At 39.4% G+C, this 22,018-nt stretch overlaps 1 protein-coding gene across 1 annotated transcript; it reads right to left on the bottom strand.

The window, feature by feature from the left end:
- Nucleotides 1-17,106: 17,106 nt before the first annotated feature.
- On the bottom strand, nt 17,107-21,114 carry LOC140239183 (uncharacterized). The gene is made up of 3 exons (XM_072319067.1): nt 19,796-21,114; nt 18,476-18,557; nt 17,107-17,914 (listed from the first exon to the last, which is right to left on the bottom strand). The coding sequence occupies exon 1, from the start codon at nt 20,848-20,850 to the stop codon at nt 19,930-19,932; it is 921 nt and encodes a 306-aa protein (XP_072175168.1). The 5' UTR covers nt 20,851-21,114; the 3' UTR covers nt 17,107-17,914; nt 18,476-18,557; nt 19,796-19,929.
- Nucleotides 21,115-22,018: the final 904 nt, after the last annotated feature.

Genomic DNA, 22,018 nt, shown 5'->3' on the forward strand with positions numbered 1-22,018 from the left:
TCATGGTTTTGTAGCCAATCGCTGTTCATTACAAACTATCACTAATTGCTGTCTAGGGGTCACAATTCAATGCAAATTTTAGTCAAATCCTATTTTTATAGACAATTTTCTTCTTTTTATTCAAAGTCACGAAATTCTTCCGTCGAAATATTTTCATTGCAACTGATTGACAAATTGCCCTACATCGACGTAAATAAGCACTGAATTGATCAGTGTTTTAGTAGTAGCCATGATAAAAAATCATGGGCGTACATACTCGAGAAGAATTCGAACCTACAACCTCATGATTTCCGGACAGGCGTCATCTCCACTAGACCACCGAGCTTCCGCCCGACAATGATTAGTGTTGGTTCTAATCCTTATAGCATGCAGCGGGTACTGCGTAATTATTCAAAGTCATGAAATTCTTCCGTCGAGATGTTTTCATTGCAACTGATTGACATTTTACGTCGATGTAGGGCAATTTGTCCGGAGATCAGGAGGTCGTAGGTTCGAATCCTGCTCGAGTATGTACACCCATGATTTTTTTATCATGGCTACTACTAAAACACTGATCAATTCAGTGCTTATTTACGTCGATGTAGGGCAATTTGTCAATCAGTTGCAAATTTTCTACTTACTTGGAACAAAGGTTGAACGTGGACTGTTGTTTCATTTTCACAGAGAATTTTCGTCAGCGATTACTGTCCTGGATCCGTAGGACATGGCATTGGCAAAACTCCCCTTTAATTTCAGCACTATAATCTTTTTTTTATCATCATCTTTGCAACACATGATACTGACCCATGCCTGCTGCTTTTGTGGAATCTTGAAGATCCTAAACGACAATAATCTTTCAAGTCATATGTGTTACATGGGGACACGTAATATGACATCACATTTCCGCATCTGATATTGAAGATGTTGATTACTTCGCGACACGCCTCTTTAACCCGTTAATCAAGATTTGCGAAAAGTGTCACCGCTGAAAAAGAAAAAATAATAAAAACTTTCCGACGTGCAGTTTATATCGTCTGGATTGATAGATTGTCTGTCACGAATAGAGATGTATTTTATGGCTCTTGCAGGCGCATCCAAGGGAAATATTTATTCAAACCGGAGAACCAGAGAGACTCAACAATGCAGAAATGGAGCATAAAAACAGAAGAAAAAAAAAACTGGGAAAGAGAAAGATAGGCAGAGGGACAAGATACTGAGCACCTGTATAAACCGAACGTTTTAACGGGTGAGTTTTATGCGCGCGAGATAAGGTTTACGGTGATATACGAGGCCGTTGGAAAGGCGCGAAAAATAACAAATCGTAACATGTGTGATCAGGCGATCCGATGAGGATTTATCGATTTGATACGAGACAGGCTCGACCACGAAGGCTGATGATCAGATGTGAACTTTAAACGACGTCACTATCTTACTCCCCAATTATGTAAGAGTCACTCCTTGGTATCTTGAATTATAATCTTTGTGCTTATTAATGTATCCGTTTGTCATATATCAATTTTCAAAGTTCGGTTTTGGCTTGTTTGATTTCTCCACTTGTATATACAAATAAAATCACGGCAACAAATAAACAACAACGTTCACATCAAAATATAAAAAAAAAGTACTATATACTTACAGAGAACATAAAGAATTAGATAATCTCGTGTATACAAGAACATATAGGATTCTAGGGTACAAGTGGGAGAAACCAAGGAGGTGAGACACCTCCCTGGAGAGACCGTCATCAATATTCAGTATATGCATGACTGGTATTCTATGTATTTTTCATTGTTTTTCGTTTATTTTTCTGTCTATTATAAAAAAATAATTGATATCCGTAAATAATGTTCCTTTCTTTTGTCTTTTGTCGATCATTACTTTTGGAAATGTACCCAGTACACGGTTATATTTGGTCTAAACGTATTCACCTTTTACAAATTTTAGTCAACTTGAACGTTGAAAGTATATATTGATAGTAAATAATAATAATAATGATAACAATAATGGTGATAATAACAGTATAATAGCAATAATAATGATAGAGATAAAGATGATAATAATACTCAAAATAATGACAAAGTTAATGATGACAAAATAATAATGATAACGTGAATGATGAAACAGGTACATGTATTATCATTCTTGTACCAAAAAGTGTGCTTTGAGTGCAAGAATGTTTAGATAAGCTTCGAAATCACGCAAAAGTGTTATCATGTCATCTTCCTCGCTATCCTCTTCCTCCTTCTCTTAACATAAACTCATCATCGTTCTCTTCCTCTTCCTTCTCCTCCTCCTCCTCCTCCTCCTCCTCTTACCCTCCTCTCCACCTCCTCCTCCTCCTCCTCTTATCTCTCACCTCCTCCTCCTCCTCCTCCTCCTTCCTCTGTTCATCCTCCCCTGTTATCTTCCTTCCTCTCCTGTGTGGCACACACGAGTCAAGCCATGATATATCTCTCAAAGACAAGTTGTGATGTATCTTCTCACCATGTTAGTATTTTTGATCTGCCGCAAGTCGGAAGACAGATTTACATACCCCTTGTTTTGGTCACTTCCCATTTGGCTCGAGCTTGACAGATTTTCGTCGGGCCAAAGGAGGAGTGCTTTGCCTTAAAGGCAAACCCTCTCCTATGTTACAGTTGACGTCATCTATAAGAAAATAACAAAATCAAACACATACACACACACACACACACACGCACACATACACACACACACACACACACACACACACACACACACACCCAACCACAAGAAAGAGATAGAGGAGGGGGGAAAGTCATTTCACTTAAACGATTAACGTAATCATGAAAATATTCTTAACCTCCCTAAGCAAAAATCAACTATCCTTTAAAATAGCACTTTATATTCGGCATCAAGATTATTTAATACATTACCAACAGAAACAAGATCCTTAACTTCAATTACTGAATTCTCAAAAGCAATTTCGCATATTTCCTTTGCTAATTATTCTACTTGATTATATCATTTTTTTTAGTACACAATGCCTATGTAATAACCGTCTCCCATTAACTTGTCACACGTTTGATTATGTCTTCTTCTTCTTTGTCTGTACTTAAACAATGTATACTTTGTTACTTTTTTTCATTTTTTTGGCGTTCGTTTGTAATGATCATTTCGTGTTTTTTTTTTTATTTGCATTCTCTTCATTGTATGATTTCTATGTTTTCTTTTCACTTCACGGCCTTACTGAAAAAAAAAAACAGCTTATAGCTGATAGCTCAACTCAACTCAACTCAAAACGTTAATGCACTAGTATTCTTGACCCATTGATGTAGGTCACAACGGCGTAATTTGTGTAAGTCAGATGAGATAAGACTTAATTTGATGACCCCACAACTCTCGCATTGGTTTAGACATAAAATTTGAGGGTCAGTAATAGAGAACAGTTTTAAATCATGGCAGCTCATGAATAATGAGGTAATTTGAGGCGAAAGATGTATCTTTATTTCCTCTGGGTTTATTAAGAAAGACTTAAGATATCACGGTGAACGATTACGTTTCTTTTGCTTATGTTAGCTACGTAAGCTTGCGCTGAAATGTTTATTTCTTTACATAAAAACAACAATAACAGACCAAGATGATTATCTAACTTTAATACTCTTAAATCAAAATATTATGAATTGACATGGTACGGAACAGATAAATGTCCGTTATTTTTTAGGGAAATGTATTGTATTGTTTAAATCAGACAAAAAAAGACAAGAAATCGAATACTAGTATGCCTTCCATAAAAGAAAACACGTCTTGTATAAAGGAAACAGAGAAAAAAAAATCGGAGGAAAAAGGTTATAGACAATGTCCTGGCGCTGGAAAACCGTCTTTGGCCGCAAAGTGTCAGGTTACTTATCACTGTAATGGCCGCGTTTTCCATCCAAAATCGAGTTTTCATCGATTTTAGCCTCCTGCAAAATTCACGCTTAGAACGACGGGACACCGGAGCCGAGGAGAAACGAGGTTGTTCCATTTATGGACGACGTTGGCTTTGGGCCAGCGCCCATCGACACCTCCGAACGGTCATCACACAATGTAACCTCGCTTCCCAAGAGTGTTCCGTCGTCCTCGTCCGTAGATTTTTACAGCCAAAATATGATCGCGGCGCGTCGCTTTATCTGGCTGGCATCTTTCCCACCAAAAGCAGTAGTGCGAACATTCTTGGTTCTTTTATGCAAGTATCCATAATTATGTATATCACAAAGTTACACATTATTTCTAAATGGTCGTAAAGAAGGCGTCGCATTACTCATACTGTGGATAAAGATACGTTATGAGTAGAGCTAAATCATCTGAAGGCCAAATTTGGAAATAAATTCACAACTGAATATTAAAATGATAAAGTATGAGGAAATATAATATTATGATCAGTGCCATAAAAAGATAATTGATATATCATATTTGTTAAGAAGACCTTTTACGATTGAACGTTGTAGTTTGACCGGTTTACAAGAGCCCATCACGTTGTGTGAGGAATTATTGCACGTATACTGCACCGTATATTAATCGCAGAAGACTTGAGTACACGAATGTACGATTTCATTTCTGCTCTTAGCAAAGCAGAAAACACAACCAAAACAGCGACGTATTTTTGCCATGTTGCTAAAATAACTTGAGCACTTACAATTGCTTTTCTGAATGTCACACTTATTTTGATTGTCTGTTTACGAGTATTTTCGCAATCAAAGATTATATCTGAGTGTGTGGGAAGTTTATCTGTGTTGATTAACGATGGTCGCTACATAGGTTTCATTGTGACGATACTCATCTAAGGTCAGAACAATATACCATTCAATTCCATTCATTACTGCATGAGATATTATTAGATTCTGTCATTTCACAGCGGCGTTGGCTGGGCAGAAGACGAACAAACCCCTCAGGTGGCGACGACTGTAGGGGGCGCTCTGCAGACAATGTGTCTGGGGTGTCACTTAGACCCCGTTTACAGTGCGGGGCTGGGCCGAGCCGCGGCCGAGCCGCGGCCGAGCCCAGCCTCAATTGCGAGGCCGGGCCCCGCAATTTTGTCCGTTTACACTGCCGGGCTCGGCCGCGCTTTTGATTCAAACCTTTCAATATTTTGTCGTAGTGGCGCTCTGCTTGTAAACAAATGCAATTTGGTATTGTCTGGTTTTCAGACCCTTTGCCAAATGAATTCCGTGGCGACGAAGTCGCCGTTCGGGCAAAGGCCTTTGCCGAAGGAAAGAATCCTTTGCAGGACAAAACCACCTTAAACTATACTAGTTTTCAACGTTGAGGGGGTTAATATCCTGAAGAGCGAAAGATACAGGCAGAGGGTTTGGTAGCCAGACTAAAATTGGCCGCGCAATTGGCCGCGCATTTGGCCCACTTTGCGTTTACACCAAGAAAAGGCCGGGCTCGGCCGCGGCTCGGCCGCGGCCGAGACCACCTCCAGAGCGAGGCCAAATGCGAGGCCAATTTTGGCCTCGCATTTGGCCTTTTGCGCGTTTACACTGAAGCGGGGCTGGGCACGGCCGCGGCCGAGCCGCGGCCGAGCCTCGCACTGTAAACGGGGTCCAAGTCGCGTCAGTTGCTGAAGTCAGATTTTGTTTTTATGTTTCCGCCCACCCTCCAGCGGTACTAGCGCCAAAGGAAGTAATTTCCCTACATCTCTCGCTTTCCCTGCGCTTATCGAGACTCCCTATTAATGTAGTCTTTCCTGACTGTTTTTGCCTCTCCACTCTGTAATTACTTCCTGTCACTTATTGTATATTTGTCCGATGGACTAGCCATCGTCAAAAGTACCCTCTGTAATGACTGCAAGAGAAGCTAGCAAAGAGCCGTCATGGGAGACAGAATGAAGACACCTCCAGCCAGAAGCAAGCCCCAACGAATGACTGATGCTCAGATTTGCTATTAAGATTGGCTTGTTGATAGCGGCTATCGGTGTCATGGACTTAATCTCTTCCCGACGTAGAGCATTATTATTATTATTATTATTATTATTATTATTATTATTATTATTATTATTATTATTATTATTATTATTATTATTATTATTATTATATTTTTTTATTATTATTACTATCATTATTATTATCATTATTATTATTATTATTATTATTATTATTATTATCATCATCATCATCATTATCATTTAATGGGGGTGGGGTGAAGGGGGGGGGAGGGGGAGGCAGGGACAAAATGTGCATGATGACGAAAATATTGTTGTCAATATCTATATATCTCGCCTAGTTTGCTCCCAAGCCCAACCTCCTTCAGAGTCTGTGAGAACATGAACTTCTGTAGTAGGTCCATGGTGAGACATAGCAGGCCTACTTCCTTGGTGAGACCAAGAATTTTGAAAGTCCCTTGTAGGACGCCCCCTCTTGATTCTCCACTCTCCTCACAACTCCACTGACCTTCCCCACCCCACCCCGTCCCCGTCCCTCTTTTCCCCCAACCCCCGGCCCCCACTATTCCCGTCTTGTCTCCTTTAAGACTTGTATTGTATTGAAACAAGATGGGCACCTGGAGAATCGAAATGTAGCAGCTCTCTTTCAAATCTTTAATTCTAGCTATTAAAACAAAATGAATCAGATATATGACAATCGCCATCACGATGGAATGTGTAGGGATCGGACTGTGGTAGAAAGGTGATTAACAGCTATAATACCACAGCTGGGATATTTTCTCTCTTTCCCCTTTGTGTGTTTTGAGTGCAGAGTGGCAAAGGAAACCCTAAATCTTTGTACACACTGTTCAAAGTCCCTGAAACAGAAGGGGTTAGATAACTTCCATAACGATTTGGAAATAATCTATCTCGGAAGGATACAACAATATGTCACTTAGATAATGATAATATCATATCCTATCCTATAAGATCTGGATATTGTTTACCTTAAAAACCTAGCTGGGAGTCATCGAGTTCACCTGTTGAAATGAGTAAACTTACATCCACGCTTAGAATCCAGTTTGCATGCGATACTTGCTGCTATGTCGGGCAACCTTTTCGCAGGTTGTCTTGTTGTCAAGAACAACCTTTGTACTTCGAGATAGAGATGTACAAAGTTGTACTTTGAAGAGGTTCATATCCATGGGCAAATCTCGGTGTCATGCACTGCGAGTGTCGAGCGTGAATGCAGAAAAGACTTTGTTGTTTCATTCTGAACAGTCCATTTTGTTTGTGAACACAAATGTTGTGATCCATGTGCTATATCTGAGTTTGTCTCGACTTTCTACGTGCACACGTGACAGGGACCTACTGAAACAGTATCTTCGCACATGCTGCACATCACGACATGTTGAAACTTACCTGTATAAGTCTCATATCCATTTCAAATCTGTACAAGCGCGTCATTTCTGCGGCTTGCAATGGTTTGTACGGCCGACGCCTTCGATGTTGGCCTGAAACCCTCAATGGTGTCGAGGAAAACAAAGATGTAAATAATAACAAGGAAAGAAAAGGTGAACGGATGATTGCCCTAAGTCGGCACTTAACAAGGTTGCAGCCCGTTTTACAGAACACCCAGCAGTTGCTCAGGAGGAACTAAAGGTAACTTGGTCAGGTAGGAATCAGAAAGACTAGATGATCACTAACAGGAAAGTCTGTCAAACTCAATTTAGATATGAAAACATAGTATGCTGACAATTAAAAGACTGAAATAATGTCAGGAGGGCCTCTCTGTTTTCCGTTTTCTCTTCACGTGGAAGAAGAAAAAAGATTTATCTACCCTTCAAGGTGTCACAATGAGTTTCTGGAGGTGCCTGTGATCATCATTACTCCCAGCGACTTCATTGATGTATAGGTAAAAAAACGAGGTGAAAACGGACACAATTATGATCATTTTAAATATCTTATTAAAGGATACTCACACCAAACAAGATTCTCACACAGCCTTTTGTTTTGCTTTGTTGTTTAAGAACTTTGTTGTTTAAGAGATAAGATACACGAGGCCTTCAAATCTTATAAAAATGTTCATTCAATTTTTATTGCTTAAAGGGGATGGCTAGTAACTGATCAGTGGGAATCAGTGGGAATGCTGGGGGTGATTGTTCCAATCCTTGTGGGATTCATTCAAGAGTACATTATATACCTATTGTTGTGTGAAAATCATTTGCTTCAGAATGGTCTCATATTCAAGTAATGTGCAGTTTAATGGTTCCAGGCTAGCATACCTGTACAGTGACGCGGGGCATTAAACTGCACATTTACTTGAATATGAGACCGCTCTGAAGCAAATAATTTTCACACAACAATAGATATATAATGTACTCTTAAATGAATCCCACAAGAATCGGAACCATCATCCCCCGGCATTCCCACTGATTCCCACTGATTGTTACTAGCCATCCCGTTCAACGTTGTATTTTCATTCCCTACACACCACTTGAAATAAACAGAATGCAATAGAAGGAAAATCGTACTTCAGTGCTCCCAATTATAATATGACCGTGTCCCATGAAATCAATTAATCAAATTTACATCATATAGGACGCTGCTATATCCCGTTGTGGAAACTCACATTCTCTTTGACTTCGAACGACAGATGGGAAAGTACAACCCATTACCATCAGATTGTCAATATTATTTTTGCAACAGCGCACGTGTGTGTCCATAGCAACGGCTGGCAAAATGCCCATCTATTTTAGCTATGTCTTAGCACAGATCATGCAACATTTAATTTTGTTAAGTAGTGAAGACGTACTTGTGTTAAGTAGACACAGAGTACGATATTTTTGTACACTCATTAAAAACAAAGAAAACAACAACAAGAAAAATGTGAGGTTGTAGTGAGTGGTACGCTTTTGTGTTCTGCATGATTATGACAGGCCTACCGGTAATCATTACACGGAACAAGTGACATGTTATTTTGGTCAAGTAGCATTGTTATGAAGATTGAACCCAAAGTAACTGGATGGCACTTTGGCCTTTATTATTAATCTCCTTGTGCAATCATGCAATGTGCAGGGATCTTGTCCGTATATCCGCATGAGTGATAAGGTCGTATACCGACATTAGTCAACTCGATCTTTGCGTGACGTGAAGAGCTTACGCTGAACGGTAGAGGGCGCCCGACCAAATAAAACATCAGCTGCGTCGAACGCTAGCTGGTGGACATGGTGGATGATTGTGGCAGCCCCAAGTATAATAGGCATGTTTCGCGACATTCATTTCTACCTACAATGCTTTAATGTCACTGATTGTGAATATAGTTAGATACTCTCTTTGACAAATCCTGAGGCTGACATTAAGCAAAAAAGGCCCTTGAGTCCGACACGAGGGACCGACACTGCGTTCTAAACTCTGTATGGCTCGTGGGCTGCGGACTCCCGGGTGCGTGTTTTTTTTAGACGGCACAGATTGGGGAAACTAAAAATCTATCGGGGACCCTATCCCTAAACCTAACCCTAATCCTAATCCTAACCCTAACCATCAAACCCTAACCCTAACCCTAACCCTAACCCTAACCCCAACCCTGACCCTAACCCTAACCCTAACCATAACCAAAAACCCTAACCCAACGTTTTTCCCATAGGTTTAACACGCGCCATGCCCCAATCTGTGCCGTCTTAAAAAAAAACGCCTCCCGGGTGTCGGACTCGTGACGTGCACCCATTTCATCATGGCTCTGTGATGGAAAGGGTAAAATGCCTGGCCCTTATATGCCTAGCGTCGAGTTCGTAGGGCTGTATGACTTGTGGGCTGTATGAATTGTGGGCTGTAAAACTCGTGGGCTGCATGACTCGTGTGGGTGGCGGACTCGTGACGTACATTCATCTCATCATGGCTCTTGAGTAAGGGGCAAGATACCTGGGCCTTATTTGCTTAGTGACGAGCTCGTGAGCTGTATGACTTATGGGCTGTATGACTTGAGGACTGCATGATCGTGGGCTGTATGACTCTTGGACTGTTACTCGTGGGCTGTATGACTCGTGGGTGGTGGACTCGTGACGTACATCCATTTTATCATGGCTCTGTGATTGAAGGGGTAAAATGCCCGAGTGAAAACAACAACAACAACAACAACAAACTAATTAACGAAGGAGTAGGGCCTAAGGGGTAAAATGCCTGGGCCTTATTTGCTTAATAGTGTCGAGCTCGTGGGCTGTATGACTCGTGGGCTGTATGACTCGTGGGCTGTATGACTCGTAGATGTTGGACTCGTGACTTGCATCTATTTCATCATGGGGCTTTTTGACGGAAGGGATAAAATGACCGAGTGAAAACAACAACAACGACAACAATAACAAACTAATTAACGAAGGATTTAGACCTATACGTTTAATATGCTGGTCATGAGGAAAAAATCTGATCACAATGTGCCATCAGTACCTATTTCGTCAACATCCTAGCATATAAGTTTAGGATGATTTGTCTGGTGTCTAATTGTCATGACCACTTGAGGTGATACATCAACGAGAGTGCACATCACCTCTCTGAACTGACACTACGTGTGTTATCAGTTCACTACACTGAATATGTGATAAAGAAAAAAACAAAACAAAACACGAAGACGCCAATCTTTATACGTCAGTAATTCCTGTCTCCATAATACATTGTGTACTACGCATGCGTGATTGCCATTGTGCACACACACGTATCAATACCCACAAACAGACAGACACACATACACCCACACAGACACACACACACACAAACACACACACACACACACACACACACACACGTAGATATAAAATGCACAATTTACTGGTTTTTGCCAAACCCTTGACTGTAATTTTCATTTATCTTTTAAAACCGAGAAGCATCCTATCACACCTGGCATACTGACATTCAATATTGATCACACGAGCGCAATAGCCTATAAAGGTATAAGCAATTTGCTTGCCAAACACAGCGATATTTACACAGCATGTAAGTTGTATTGTTTCAAACGCTATTCAATCTGAAGAAATCAATACATGTTTGTATTCCCCTACTACTGAAATTCCCCTATTCCTCTTGTAGGCCCTATAGAAATCAATATTTTTTTCCGATAAATCTAATTTTTGTATCTTCAAAAGTACATATTTAACCATTTTATGGACGCAGGTGTAAAATAATCCAAATTGAATTTATGGTGCGTGGAAAAATATATGTATAAAAGTATCATGATAGGTGGCTACTGCTATTAATCGCCTTTGTTGAAATTACAAACGTAAACGTTTACTTTTGGATTTCCGGGCGACTTTTAATTAGTTTGCTGGTCAATATTATTATGAGAGGGAAACCCGAATACTATAAATTGCGCGTCGAAGACCGGACAAAGCTTATTCCAAAGTTCTGTTTTGACATCGCTAATTGTGCGTTTGAAGTTTCTTGAGGTGCGCTGATCAGTAAGTATACCTCTTGACATGGTTTCATTATTCAATTTTGTATGTGGTGTGATGTGATTAGTGAGAGTTGAAATGTGAAACACTGAATTCGCTGTTCTTGAATTAGCAATTTAAATGTGTGACCGTTAAGACGATTATTTAACGTTAATAATAATATCTAACACCTTTTGGTGTTGTTTCCTTCCACGACTGTCGAGTTTCTATGGTGAATGCATTATGTTGCACCAGTGGAAAATGGGTCATGTAAAATGTTCTTGCACAACAATGAAAATTTGATCAAAATCGGTTGAAAAGTGAGAAAGTTATGACATTTTCAAGTTTTGCTATTTTTCTTTCAGAAAACGGTCAATATGAATATCGAAACAGGGAAGTGATGATGTCATCCCCTATAAACAACTTGGCATATAGTTTGTAGGCCTGCATGAAAATTAGAAATTTCCAGTTTTTCATTCAAACGCAATTACGACCCGAGTCTCAAATCCTGATATATCTAACAGATCATTATCCTAAAGTTATTCAACCTGGTAAAACATCATTTTTTACACTTTGATAACAGAAACATTGAATTCTCGTCAAAATTTTTTACACGATCTACGGAAAATTGTGAAGTGATGATATTATCAGCTCACTCATCTGTATATTCATATCAACTGTTCGAGAACTGTTCTGCAGAAATTATGTAAATTTCACAACTTCCCTAATTTTTATCCGATTTTGATCAAATTTTCACTGTTGTACTCAAAAGATTTTACACTTCTCATCAAACTACTTATAACTGGACTGGAATTCCTCTTTAAACGCATTTACAATTCCTTGGTTTGTGCTTGTCGTATACCTGCAGTTATGGTGACATGCAATTTCTGTAAAGTGCTTTTTCAAATTAGAAATTGTATAGTAAGTTTTCAATGTGACTTTTGAAGCATAAATACAAGATATCGTCATATTCAGTCAGACTTTCTACACTTGATAAAAGTTGCAAAACACACTGGGATTTCAAACAAATATATCTACCTGTAGAGTCTATGCGTGATGATCAACAACAGAGCTCAAGGCTCTACTCATCATGTTCATGTAATAGATGAGGTAGTTTGTCTTAAAACTTCAATATTGAATCAGTAGCGGATCCAGAGGGGGCGCACCGGGCGCCCCCCCCCCCCCTTTATTTTTTTAAAACCAAAGAAATAAAAAGAAAAATGGGGGTGAGCCTCCCTTAATTCTGTAAAGGCACCTCCCCTTTTATGCGGAATTCCTGGATCCGCCCCTGATTAAATTGATTTGCTGCAAAGTGACATTCATCGAACTAGAGGTTGCTGTGTGAGCAATTAATAATATCATCTGTGATAGGTGAATTTGAAGTCGATTTTATGTTATCCGCTGGTGTCTCAAATTTGATGCACGCCACCTTGTGGTTACATTTCGTAAGGTTATTGACAAAGCATCATTCTCCCTTGCACCAGTGTGTGCATAGGTATCTAACAACAATTGATAAAATTGTGCGATATCAGTAAAGAAAAAAGTGTATGAACCACGCAGGAGTAAAACAGATATAAAGTGATATGTTCGGGTTCATCCTTTCTAGCAAGACTTCCTAATTTTCATCCCCATAAAAAAATGTCGAAATTTCTAGGTGACAAAAAGCATTAGAATATAGGTCTACCTGGGCCACTCTCCAGAAACAGTGTTTGTATACTTGAATACCTATTTCTTTTGTATACATGTTTTATATCACATTTCATTTGCATGTAACAGGGACTCCTACGAACATGAGGACAAGTACATTGCTCTTGATTGCCCTAGTAGGGGCAGTGTGTCTGATATCCGTTGACCAGTCTTGTGGCTACCGAACCTCCGTCAGTAGGTTGAAAACACTCGAGGGCAACCAAGATGCTCTGCGGATGAGGAGATCAGATGAATCTGATGATGATGCTACTGAAGCGCCAGATGAAGATGACAGCGACGATGACAGCGATGATAGTGATAGACGAAAGAGATCAGATGAATCTGAATCAGATGACTCTGATGACGATGACGCTACTGAAGCGCCAGATGAAGATGATGACAGCGACGATGACAGCAATGATAGTGATAGACGAAAGAGATCAGACGAAGACGATGACGATGCCGACAGCGACGATAGTGATAGACGAAAGAGATCAGATGAATCTGAATCAGATGACTCTGATGACGATGATGCTACTGAAGCGCCAGATGAAGATGATGACAGCGACGATGACAGCAATGACAGTGATAGACGAAAGAGATCAGATGAATCTGAATCAGATGATTCTGATGACGATGATGCTACTGAAGCGCCAGATGAAGATGATGACAGCGACGATGACAGCAATGATAGTGATAGACGAAAGAGATCAGATGAATCTGAATCAGATGACTCTGATGACGATGATGCTACTGAAGCGCCAGATGAAGATGATGACAGCGACGATGACAGCAATGATAGTGATAGACGAAAGAGATCAGATGAATCTGAATCAGATGACTCTGATGACGATGACGATGATGCTACTGAAGCGCCAGATGAAGATGATGACAGCGACGATGACAGCGATGATAGTGATAGACGAAAGAGATCAGACGAAGACGATGACGATGACAGCGACGATAGTGATAGACGAAAGAGGTCAGATGAATCTGAATCAGATGACTCTGATGATGATGATGCTACTGAAGCGCCAGATGAAGATGATGACAGCGACGATGACAGCAATGATAGTGATAGACGAAAGAGGTCAGATGAATCTGAATCAGATGACTCTGATGATGATGATGCTACTGAAGCGCCGGATGAAGATGATGACAGCGACGATGACAGCAATGATAGTGATAGACGAAAGAGATCAGATGAATCTGAATCAGATGACTCTGATGACGATGATGCTACTGAAGCGCCAGATGAAGATGATGACAGCGACGATGACAGCAATGATAGTGATAGACGAAAGAGATCAGATGAATCTGAATCAGATGACTCTGATGACGATGACGATGATGCTACTGAAGCGCCAGATGAAGATGATGACAGCGACGATAGTGATAGACGTAAGAGATCAGATGAATCTGAATCAGATGACTCTGATGACGATGATGCTACTGAAGCGCCAGATGAAGATGATGACAGCGACGATGACAGCAATGATAGTGATAGACGAAAGAGATCAGATGAATCTGAATCAGATGACTCTGATGACGATGATGCTACTGAAGCGCCAGATGAAGATGATGACAGCGACGATGACAGCAATGATAGTGATAGACGAAAGAGATCAGACGAAGACGATGAAGATGATGATGATGACGATGATGATAGACGAAAGAGATCAGATGAATCTGACTCAGACGAAGACGATGAAGATGAAGACGATGAAGACTAATTTATTACCAGGTTCATCATCACATAATGATAAAAGGATTAAAAAAGGATCTCAATCAAAATATGTACACTTCCAGAAAATAATGAAGAGCTAAGCGTATGCTGTTTCTCTAAATTTATATAACAGTTGAAAATATTGTAGATAATAAATAGGCCTTTCGTAGACAATATTTACACGTGTTGTAATGAATTAATGTTCTTATGCTTTGCCAATGCAATAAATGCTCAGAGGAAACATACTTCACTCTGTATGATAGAAAGAATGAGTCAGAAAGAGAAACAGAAATACAGATAAGTCATAAAGGAGAGAAAATTGGCGGTGACTTTGTTGGCAAAACCATCACGCATCTCAAGAAATTCTCGAACATTATACAATGAATAGAAAATGCTCATTTAACATTTTTGTTATTTTTATTTGTTATTATCATCATCATCATCATTATTATTATTATTATTATTATTATTATTATTATTATTATCATTATTATTATTATTATTATTATTATTATTATTATTATTATTATTATTACATAATCCAACCTCATCACGCACGGACTGTGTGTGTCCTCTCCATCATTATACAGTGCTGTTACTACAGATAACTATTATGTTGTCACAGGTACGTCTCATGACTATAAGTGCTGAACTGAATGCTTTGCTCATAACATGCATAATAATGATATTCAATTTATTTTACCAAATAATGTAACCATTTCTCCACGGAAAGCATTTATTTCAGTAGTTTAATTATTTTATTTATATGATTTCTTTGTCTTTTAATTTGTCTCTTAATCAATTTTGAAAAATTGAAGAGATTTCTGAGGCACCGGTCGGAATCAATAGTCTTAAGTGACATACAAGCCTGTATCATACATTTTGTACTAATTACAGTATTCACATTGGCACTCATATGCACTGTTTCGTCAAAGATTTCACAGAGCAGTGGCTTCATTGTGTAAACCTACGTTACTTCCATCATTTAAAAAAAAAATACAAAAAAGTTTTTCTCACTGAAATGACTTTAGACACCCTAATCAAATAGTGTTTCATGTTGAAGTCGCATTGATGAGATGAGATGAATTGCCTGTTTGGTTTGTTGTCTGTCGTAGGAGTATACAGTCTTTTGTGCAAAGTGTTTGAGTAAAATGTACAGTATAATGTGTACGTGTGAGTGTCTGCGTGTGCGTGTGTGTGTTTGCGGGATGTGCACTTCTACCTTTTTTTGAGGTTTTTTTTTTTTTTTTGTTCTTTTGCGCACACAAGTCATGCACAGGCTTACGTATTTCTCTACGCATAACACCACGCATGTACACTGCACATGTCCTTTGTGAATTCATGTGTATGTACAGGTATTGTATGTCAATGTGTTAACAGAATTTGAAAGGAATTTCGCTTCCTGTGTTGAAAATTAATCCATAACGAAATTCTCTTTTGATTTTAGTGTACATACTGTTTTAATACAGTCTGTACTTGCACCTGCAGTCGACTTTAGTAATGTATTTGGCAGCACCGTTTCAAGTCACATCAAAAGCGGTGAAAGGGCACTCCGTGCTCCGTTTACTACTGTCCTCACACGCACACACACACACACACACACACACACACACACATGTATACACATACACACCAGATTACATGTATTCATGACATGTTTGTGCAAGTATAATTCATAATTCATAATCTGAGCAGTGTTTGGGAATTTGGGTGTTTAGAACTGCTGCTCAGTTAAAGTGCACTTAATTTCTACATTGTATATTGTAAACGTTGAAAGAAATAAAGGAGAGTTCTATGTACAGCCAATCAATCAATCAATCACTTCCACACTGATTTTTTTTTTTTTCACAAGATACAATTGTATAAAATTTCTACTGCACCTTTATGCACCACATGTACAATGTTCTTATCAAACAAAGAAAAAAATGAGAAAGAAATGATACAATCCAAATACAATGTACGTGAATATTCTGAGCAAAAGCACCACCCTTCTCAGTTGTTTTATTAAACAGTGAAAAGTAGTCAACAACATGATTCATTTCATGAGTTCATCTTTCATTTACAGTTTGTTGTTGCAGTTGCAGGGCTGAAAACATGATTATAATACAGTTTGTGATAAAAAAAGCTGTTCTTTGTCCACAGGGAAAACAGAAGAAACAGTTGTACTCTATGCTGGTCGCTTGGTTGGCTACCTGTAAGACAAGCATGGAATCTTGAGAACATAATTTTGATACCAGTAAACGAGCAGGAACAAAATAATAGAATGGTAACATACAAGCTATGTTTTTTGGCTTTATGTAAAATACTCCTATGAACAAAGGTACATGCGTGCGCCACCATCATACATGTACATAACATTAGATTTTTTCTTACAAAATGAACTGCAAGTTTTGTGATACCCTCCCCCCCCCCCCCCCCCCTAACGACACAGACAGATCAATAGTGGGTTGGCCCGAGCAGAAAAAAAAAAAAAAAAATTCAGGCTGCTCAATTGCCTGGTAAAGCATTCAACAACAAACCAATAAGTGTGTGTGTGTGTTATACAGTCAACCTTGCATAAGTCAAATTCACATGTATTTGGACTGAAAAGATAGCTTTGAAGTACAGTACTGTACATGTACGTGTACATTGTACAGAAAATTGAACTTATGAGGTATTAAAACAACATAATATAAATAGAAGAGGACTTGAAAAGACCTTATACTTGGGCGATTATTAGATTAAAGCAAGACTGACTGTATGTTGAAACATCTTGTTAAAGTCTTTCCATTTCTTCAAAACATTACTGCTTGATTCTGCTGACGAAAAAAGACAGTACATGTAACTCTAACATCAATAACATGGTCATATGCTTACAAGTATAAAATCTAAGGGAGAAGTTTGCTTGTTTGTTTGTTTGTTTGTTTGGTTTTTTTTTTTTTTTGGGGGGGGGGGGGCAGATCCCATGTACAATGTAGGTGTACCACTTCGCTGGAATTACATGTACATGATACATGCACATTCTCAGTCATGATTAGAATTTCATCTGGTTTACACGTGGAGAAAAAATAGTTTCAGTCAAAACGGCACAAGAAACAAGAAAGAAAAGCAAAAAAAAAAAAAAAAAAAAAAAGATCACTGATGTTTGTGCTTGTAAAGATTTCTTATTCTTAATTCTTTATCTTGGTGATGGCCATCCACTCCTTAGAGCTGCACTGATGAAGAAACCGGCTGGCATATCCATCTTCACGTTGCTGCGGACTGAAAATGAAAATAAGCACATCAAATAATACAAGTGTGTACAATAAATGAGATAGAAAAAGGTACAGTTGTACATTGTAGGTAGAAAAACCACATACTGTATCTGCACTTTAGTCTGCATTTTTAGCAAGCCTCCTTCTCCAATAATATTACAGCCATGTAGTGCCTAGTGGCATAAAAAAAAAAAAAAAAATACCATATTCCCCAATGGATATCTAGAAGATAAAAGCAACTGAAAGATCTGTGATGTTTATGTGCAACAATACACACAATAGAGTATGCTTAGTACAGTATAGGGCTAACTAATGTTTGAAGTTGACCATTTAAACGTAACAAAGTGCTTCGGAGTAGATCTCTGAAAGTGCTCAGTACTGGCAGCAACAATGGCTCATAACTCCAATATCACTTTAGTGTATTGTGAAACAAGACATGCCAAACTTAGAGGGCTGTTAGAATGTTTACAGGTTATGGCACATTCCTGTGAGCACTGCATCTTTTCATATCATCCACATAACATACATGTATGTACATGTACATGCAGTCACTGTCTCAGCCATTTACCTCATTGTTATCAAGAGGACATTGTCCACCGATGACCCTGAGTGGTGCTCAGGCAGCCACAGCTGGTGATGTTGAGAGAATCCTGCAAAGGAAATGCACTCAAAATGTCATTCACAGAGACAAAGAAAAACCCTCCAAAACCATCAAAGACTGTTTGGTGCAGTCTATTGTTTTAAAACTCTTAACGATACACTAGTGTACGTTTGTATTTCCAGTTCAATCTGTCAGCTCACTATCATATACTGTACAAAAAAATTTGCCAGGCATCCATGAGAATTGTATGTAAATGTTCAATGTTCATGAAAGGGATCTGTACAGCAACTATACAATATGCATGTATACTGGGTATTTATCCAAATTTCAATTGAACTGAGGCACAACACATGAACATTTAGATCTATACAATATGCAAAACAGGGTTTAACATAGATCATGATGATCATCAATGTTTAAATTTTTTTCAGTTTTTTTCTGAAGTTTCATATGCTTTTTTGATCAGCAGCTTGGCTGTTAGTCAAAACATGTACAATATACATGATTCTGGATGGGCAGCCAACACTGACATGTATTGCAATCGATTAATGCAATTTCCTAATACAATACAATTGCAATACAAAAACAAAATTGAAAGGGTGACATAAAACAGATATAAAAGTTAAGAACACTTACAATGCTATACTGTAAAAGTGGATATTTTTGCGCGACTAATATTTCGCGCTTGGCCAGGTTAAAAGAGTTTCTTGTGTTTTTTATAATTCTGTGGAATCAAAGTACAGGAACGTATGGGAAGCAAAAATATTCGCATGCTTTCATTTTCGCGCTAGTTTCTGTTTGCGTGAAATGCGCGAAAATTTCAACACCGCAAAAATTTCCACGTTTACAGTACAATGTAAGCCAAAATATTCAGTACACAATGTCTATTTACTTTATGATGCATATATACACACATATACTGTACATAAACTAGAATATTTCCCCCTCCAAATGATTCTCTTGTTGTTTAAAATGTTTTCTTTTTACAACTTGCTTAAAAAATACGTACTACACACTGTACATAGGGTTTTGTGGGTGAATCATCTCATTGCAGCACCCTGCATCTTCATAGAGTACAAGCAAATTTTTCCTAATATTAAAGATAAATTCCCACAATCTGGCATTCACAATTTACAGTTTACATTAGCAAATGACATGTCTTCAAACAAATATTATTGTTAATATATCTGTGCACTGTACAACTGAAATATTTTTGTGGATTAGTGCATGATAGCTCTTTGGCAGTACACATTTGAATCAGTAGACAGTACTTGCACAGACACACACCTTGATGAAAGTCGTTAGCAGGCAGGCAAGAAACTCATTGGATCTGCTGAGTCAAACTCTTCGCTGTCGAATGCAGTCACACTGCTCTTCTTCACACTTCTTCACATACACTAGAGTGGCGAACACACACTTTCCTATAGATGCACGCTATCACCATCAGAACGCTCGGCTTTGCTCCTTGACAACTGCTTGTTCTCCTCCCTTAGGCGTCCGTTTTCCTCAAGCAATTCCTCCATCTCCCGTTTCAACTCTTCCATTCTCCTCGTCTCCTCGAGTTCTTTCACCCGGTCCATCAGCACAGTGCATCGCTCTTCCAGTTCTCGACGAGGAAGTCCAGTCAACTCGCTGCGAAGGACCTGCTCCTGCGCTGAGTAATCTGCCTCAAAGTTTTTCTGGGCAAAAGTCTCGTCGAAAAGTCCATGACTGCTATCGCCAAAGTGATCTCCGGCTTCAGAGCCAATCTGCTGTTCATCATGGAGGTAACTGCAACTGATAACACCACCGCTCACGTGCACAGGGGAGTTGACACTACCGCCAGTACCGTAATCTGAAGTGTCTCCTTCACTCGCGCCACTCAGCGAGATGTCGCAAGCCCTACGTGGCATTTCGCAACAACGTTCGGGCGACGATAATGTCGAAATACGCCCACTATATTCACACATTTCAGGGCCCTGTCCCATGTACGGTGAGTCAGAGGGTACGTATGTCACAGTACTACTTGCAGTGAAATTCAGGCAACCATCGGTGTTGTGAATGTCCTCGCTCGCTGGTCCGTATGCCAGAAATCTCTGGCTCAAAAGGTATGCATTGTCGTTCAGTGGCGCGCCAATTCTCACGTATCCCCCACGACGTGACCTTCCTGGCCTGACACGGCGGCGATGTTCCTTCCTTCGTACACGCTTGCGTTTCCCTCGACTCCTCAATCGTTTCTTCTTTGGTTCTATGTTGGCCGTCTCTTCGGGCCCTGTGTCAGAATTTGATGATACTGCAGGTTCCGTACCAAAAACGGGCTTCTCAACACCAAACGACATGATGTCGATGATCATTGAACCCATTCGCTATGTACACGCCCTGTGTGTCACGAACACTGTCGTTCGGGCCGGGTTACCGAATATGGACTGCTAGTGCTGCTGAGTCACGTCAAGAGTTTGCTAGATTATCACAGCTCAGTATGGAAACGGTTATTATACACGTATAAATGGGACGACGAAATATTACGATAACGTTTAAAACAGCCACACAGTTGTACAAAATGCGATGTTCACGACCTCGGTCAGCTTAGGATTCGTGATCTCCACTAGTTCAGTGAAAGCTCACAGGTCAAGAAATGCCGGTTGTTGGGGCGCGCGCATTATTTATACCCGAGAGATAAATACACGCGGCGGTATGGGCGAGGCGTTCTCACTTTCAGTACTTTACCCATAGCCTACCACGTACGTGCGGTGTATGTGCACGCGCGTGTATCTCCAACACACGATTTTGCAACGATGCGACCGCACAAAACAAATGTAAACAAGACACAAAATCAGCTGACAAATGACGTCATATTAGCGACGCATTTAGCTGCTTCCACGTACGTGTGGACAATAAATAGTGATGACACATTCCTTGGATCAGCGAATTATCTCCGGCCATCGTTATTGGTCTGTGGTCAAGACGGTGAACCTAACTTCATGTCCAATCTTGTAATTTCTTGCCTATCCTCTAAAGACTCGCGGCGTGGCGATGAGAATGCACTTTAGTTTGATTCGTACAGTGTATTTTAAAGGTCCTGATTTAAAAAATATTCAAGATATCACTTTTGATGCATATGTGTAGGTCAGTGTTGTACTATATCACAAAACATCCCACCATAACGGAGATATCACTATTTTTCTCATTAAACCATAACTGTAGGTGGTTTAGTCTGGAAACACCATTTTTATTATAACTATTGTTCACATTTTGTATATTTAACAATACCTAACATCTATAAAACTGGTTCAAATTTTTACATTGGTTATTTTAATCCGTAACTCACATTTTAGAACTACTTTGAAGCACTAATGCTGGGTTTTTGTTTCATCTGCAAATGGTAAATTATGCCTTTAAAGGCTGTCCAACTGAGTGTAATGTGAGGGGCAACTTTGTTGAATGAAGGAAGAGGTATGTACCCTGGCCAGCAAGCCAGCGTCATTACTGGACTATCAACCACATTCTTCTGAGACTGGCAATCAAGACTAG

This window comes from Diadema setosum, chromosome 2 (assembly GCF_964275005.1).
Source record: "Diadema setosum chromosome 2, eeDiaSeto1, whole genome shotgun sequence".
NCBI lineage: Eukaryota > Metazoa > Echinodermata > Echinoidea > Diadematoida > Diadematidae > Diadema > Diadema setosum.

Excerpts from the sequence above, each read along its gene's own strand:
- LOC140239183 (XM_072319067.1), bottom strand. The coding sequence starts at position 20,850 with ATGGGTTCAATGATCATCGACATCATGTCGTTTGGTGTTGAGAAGCCC.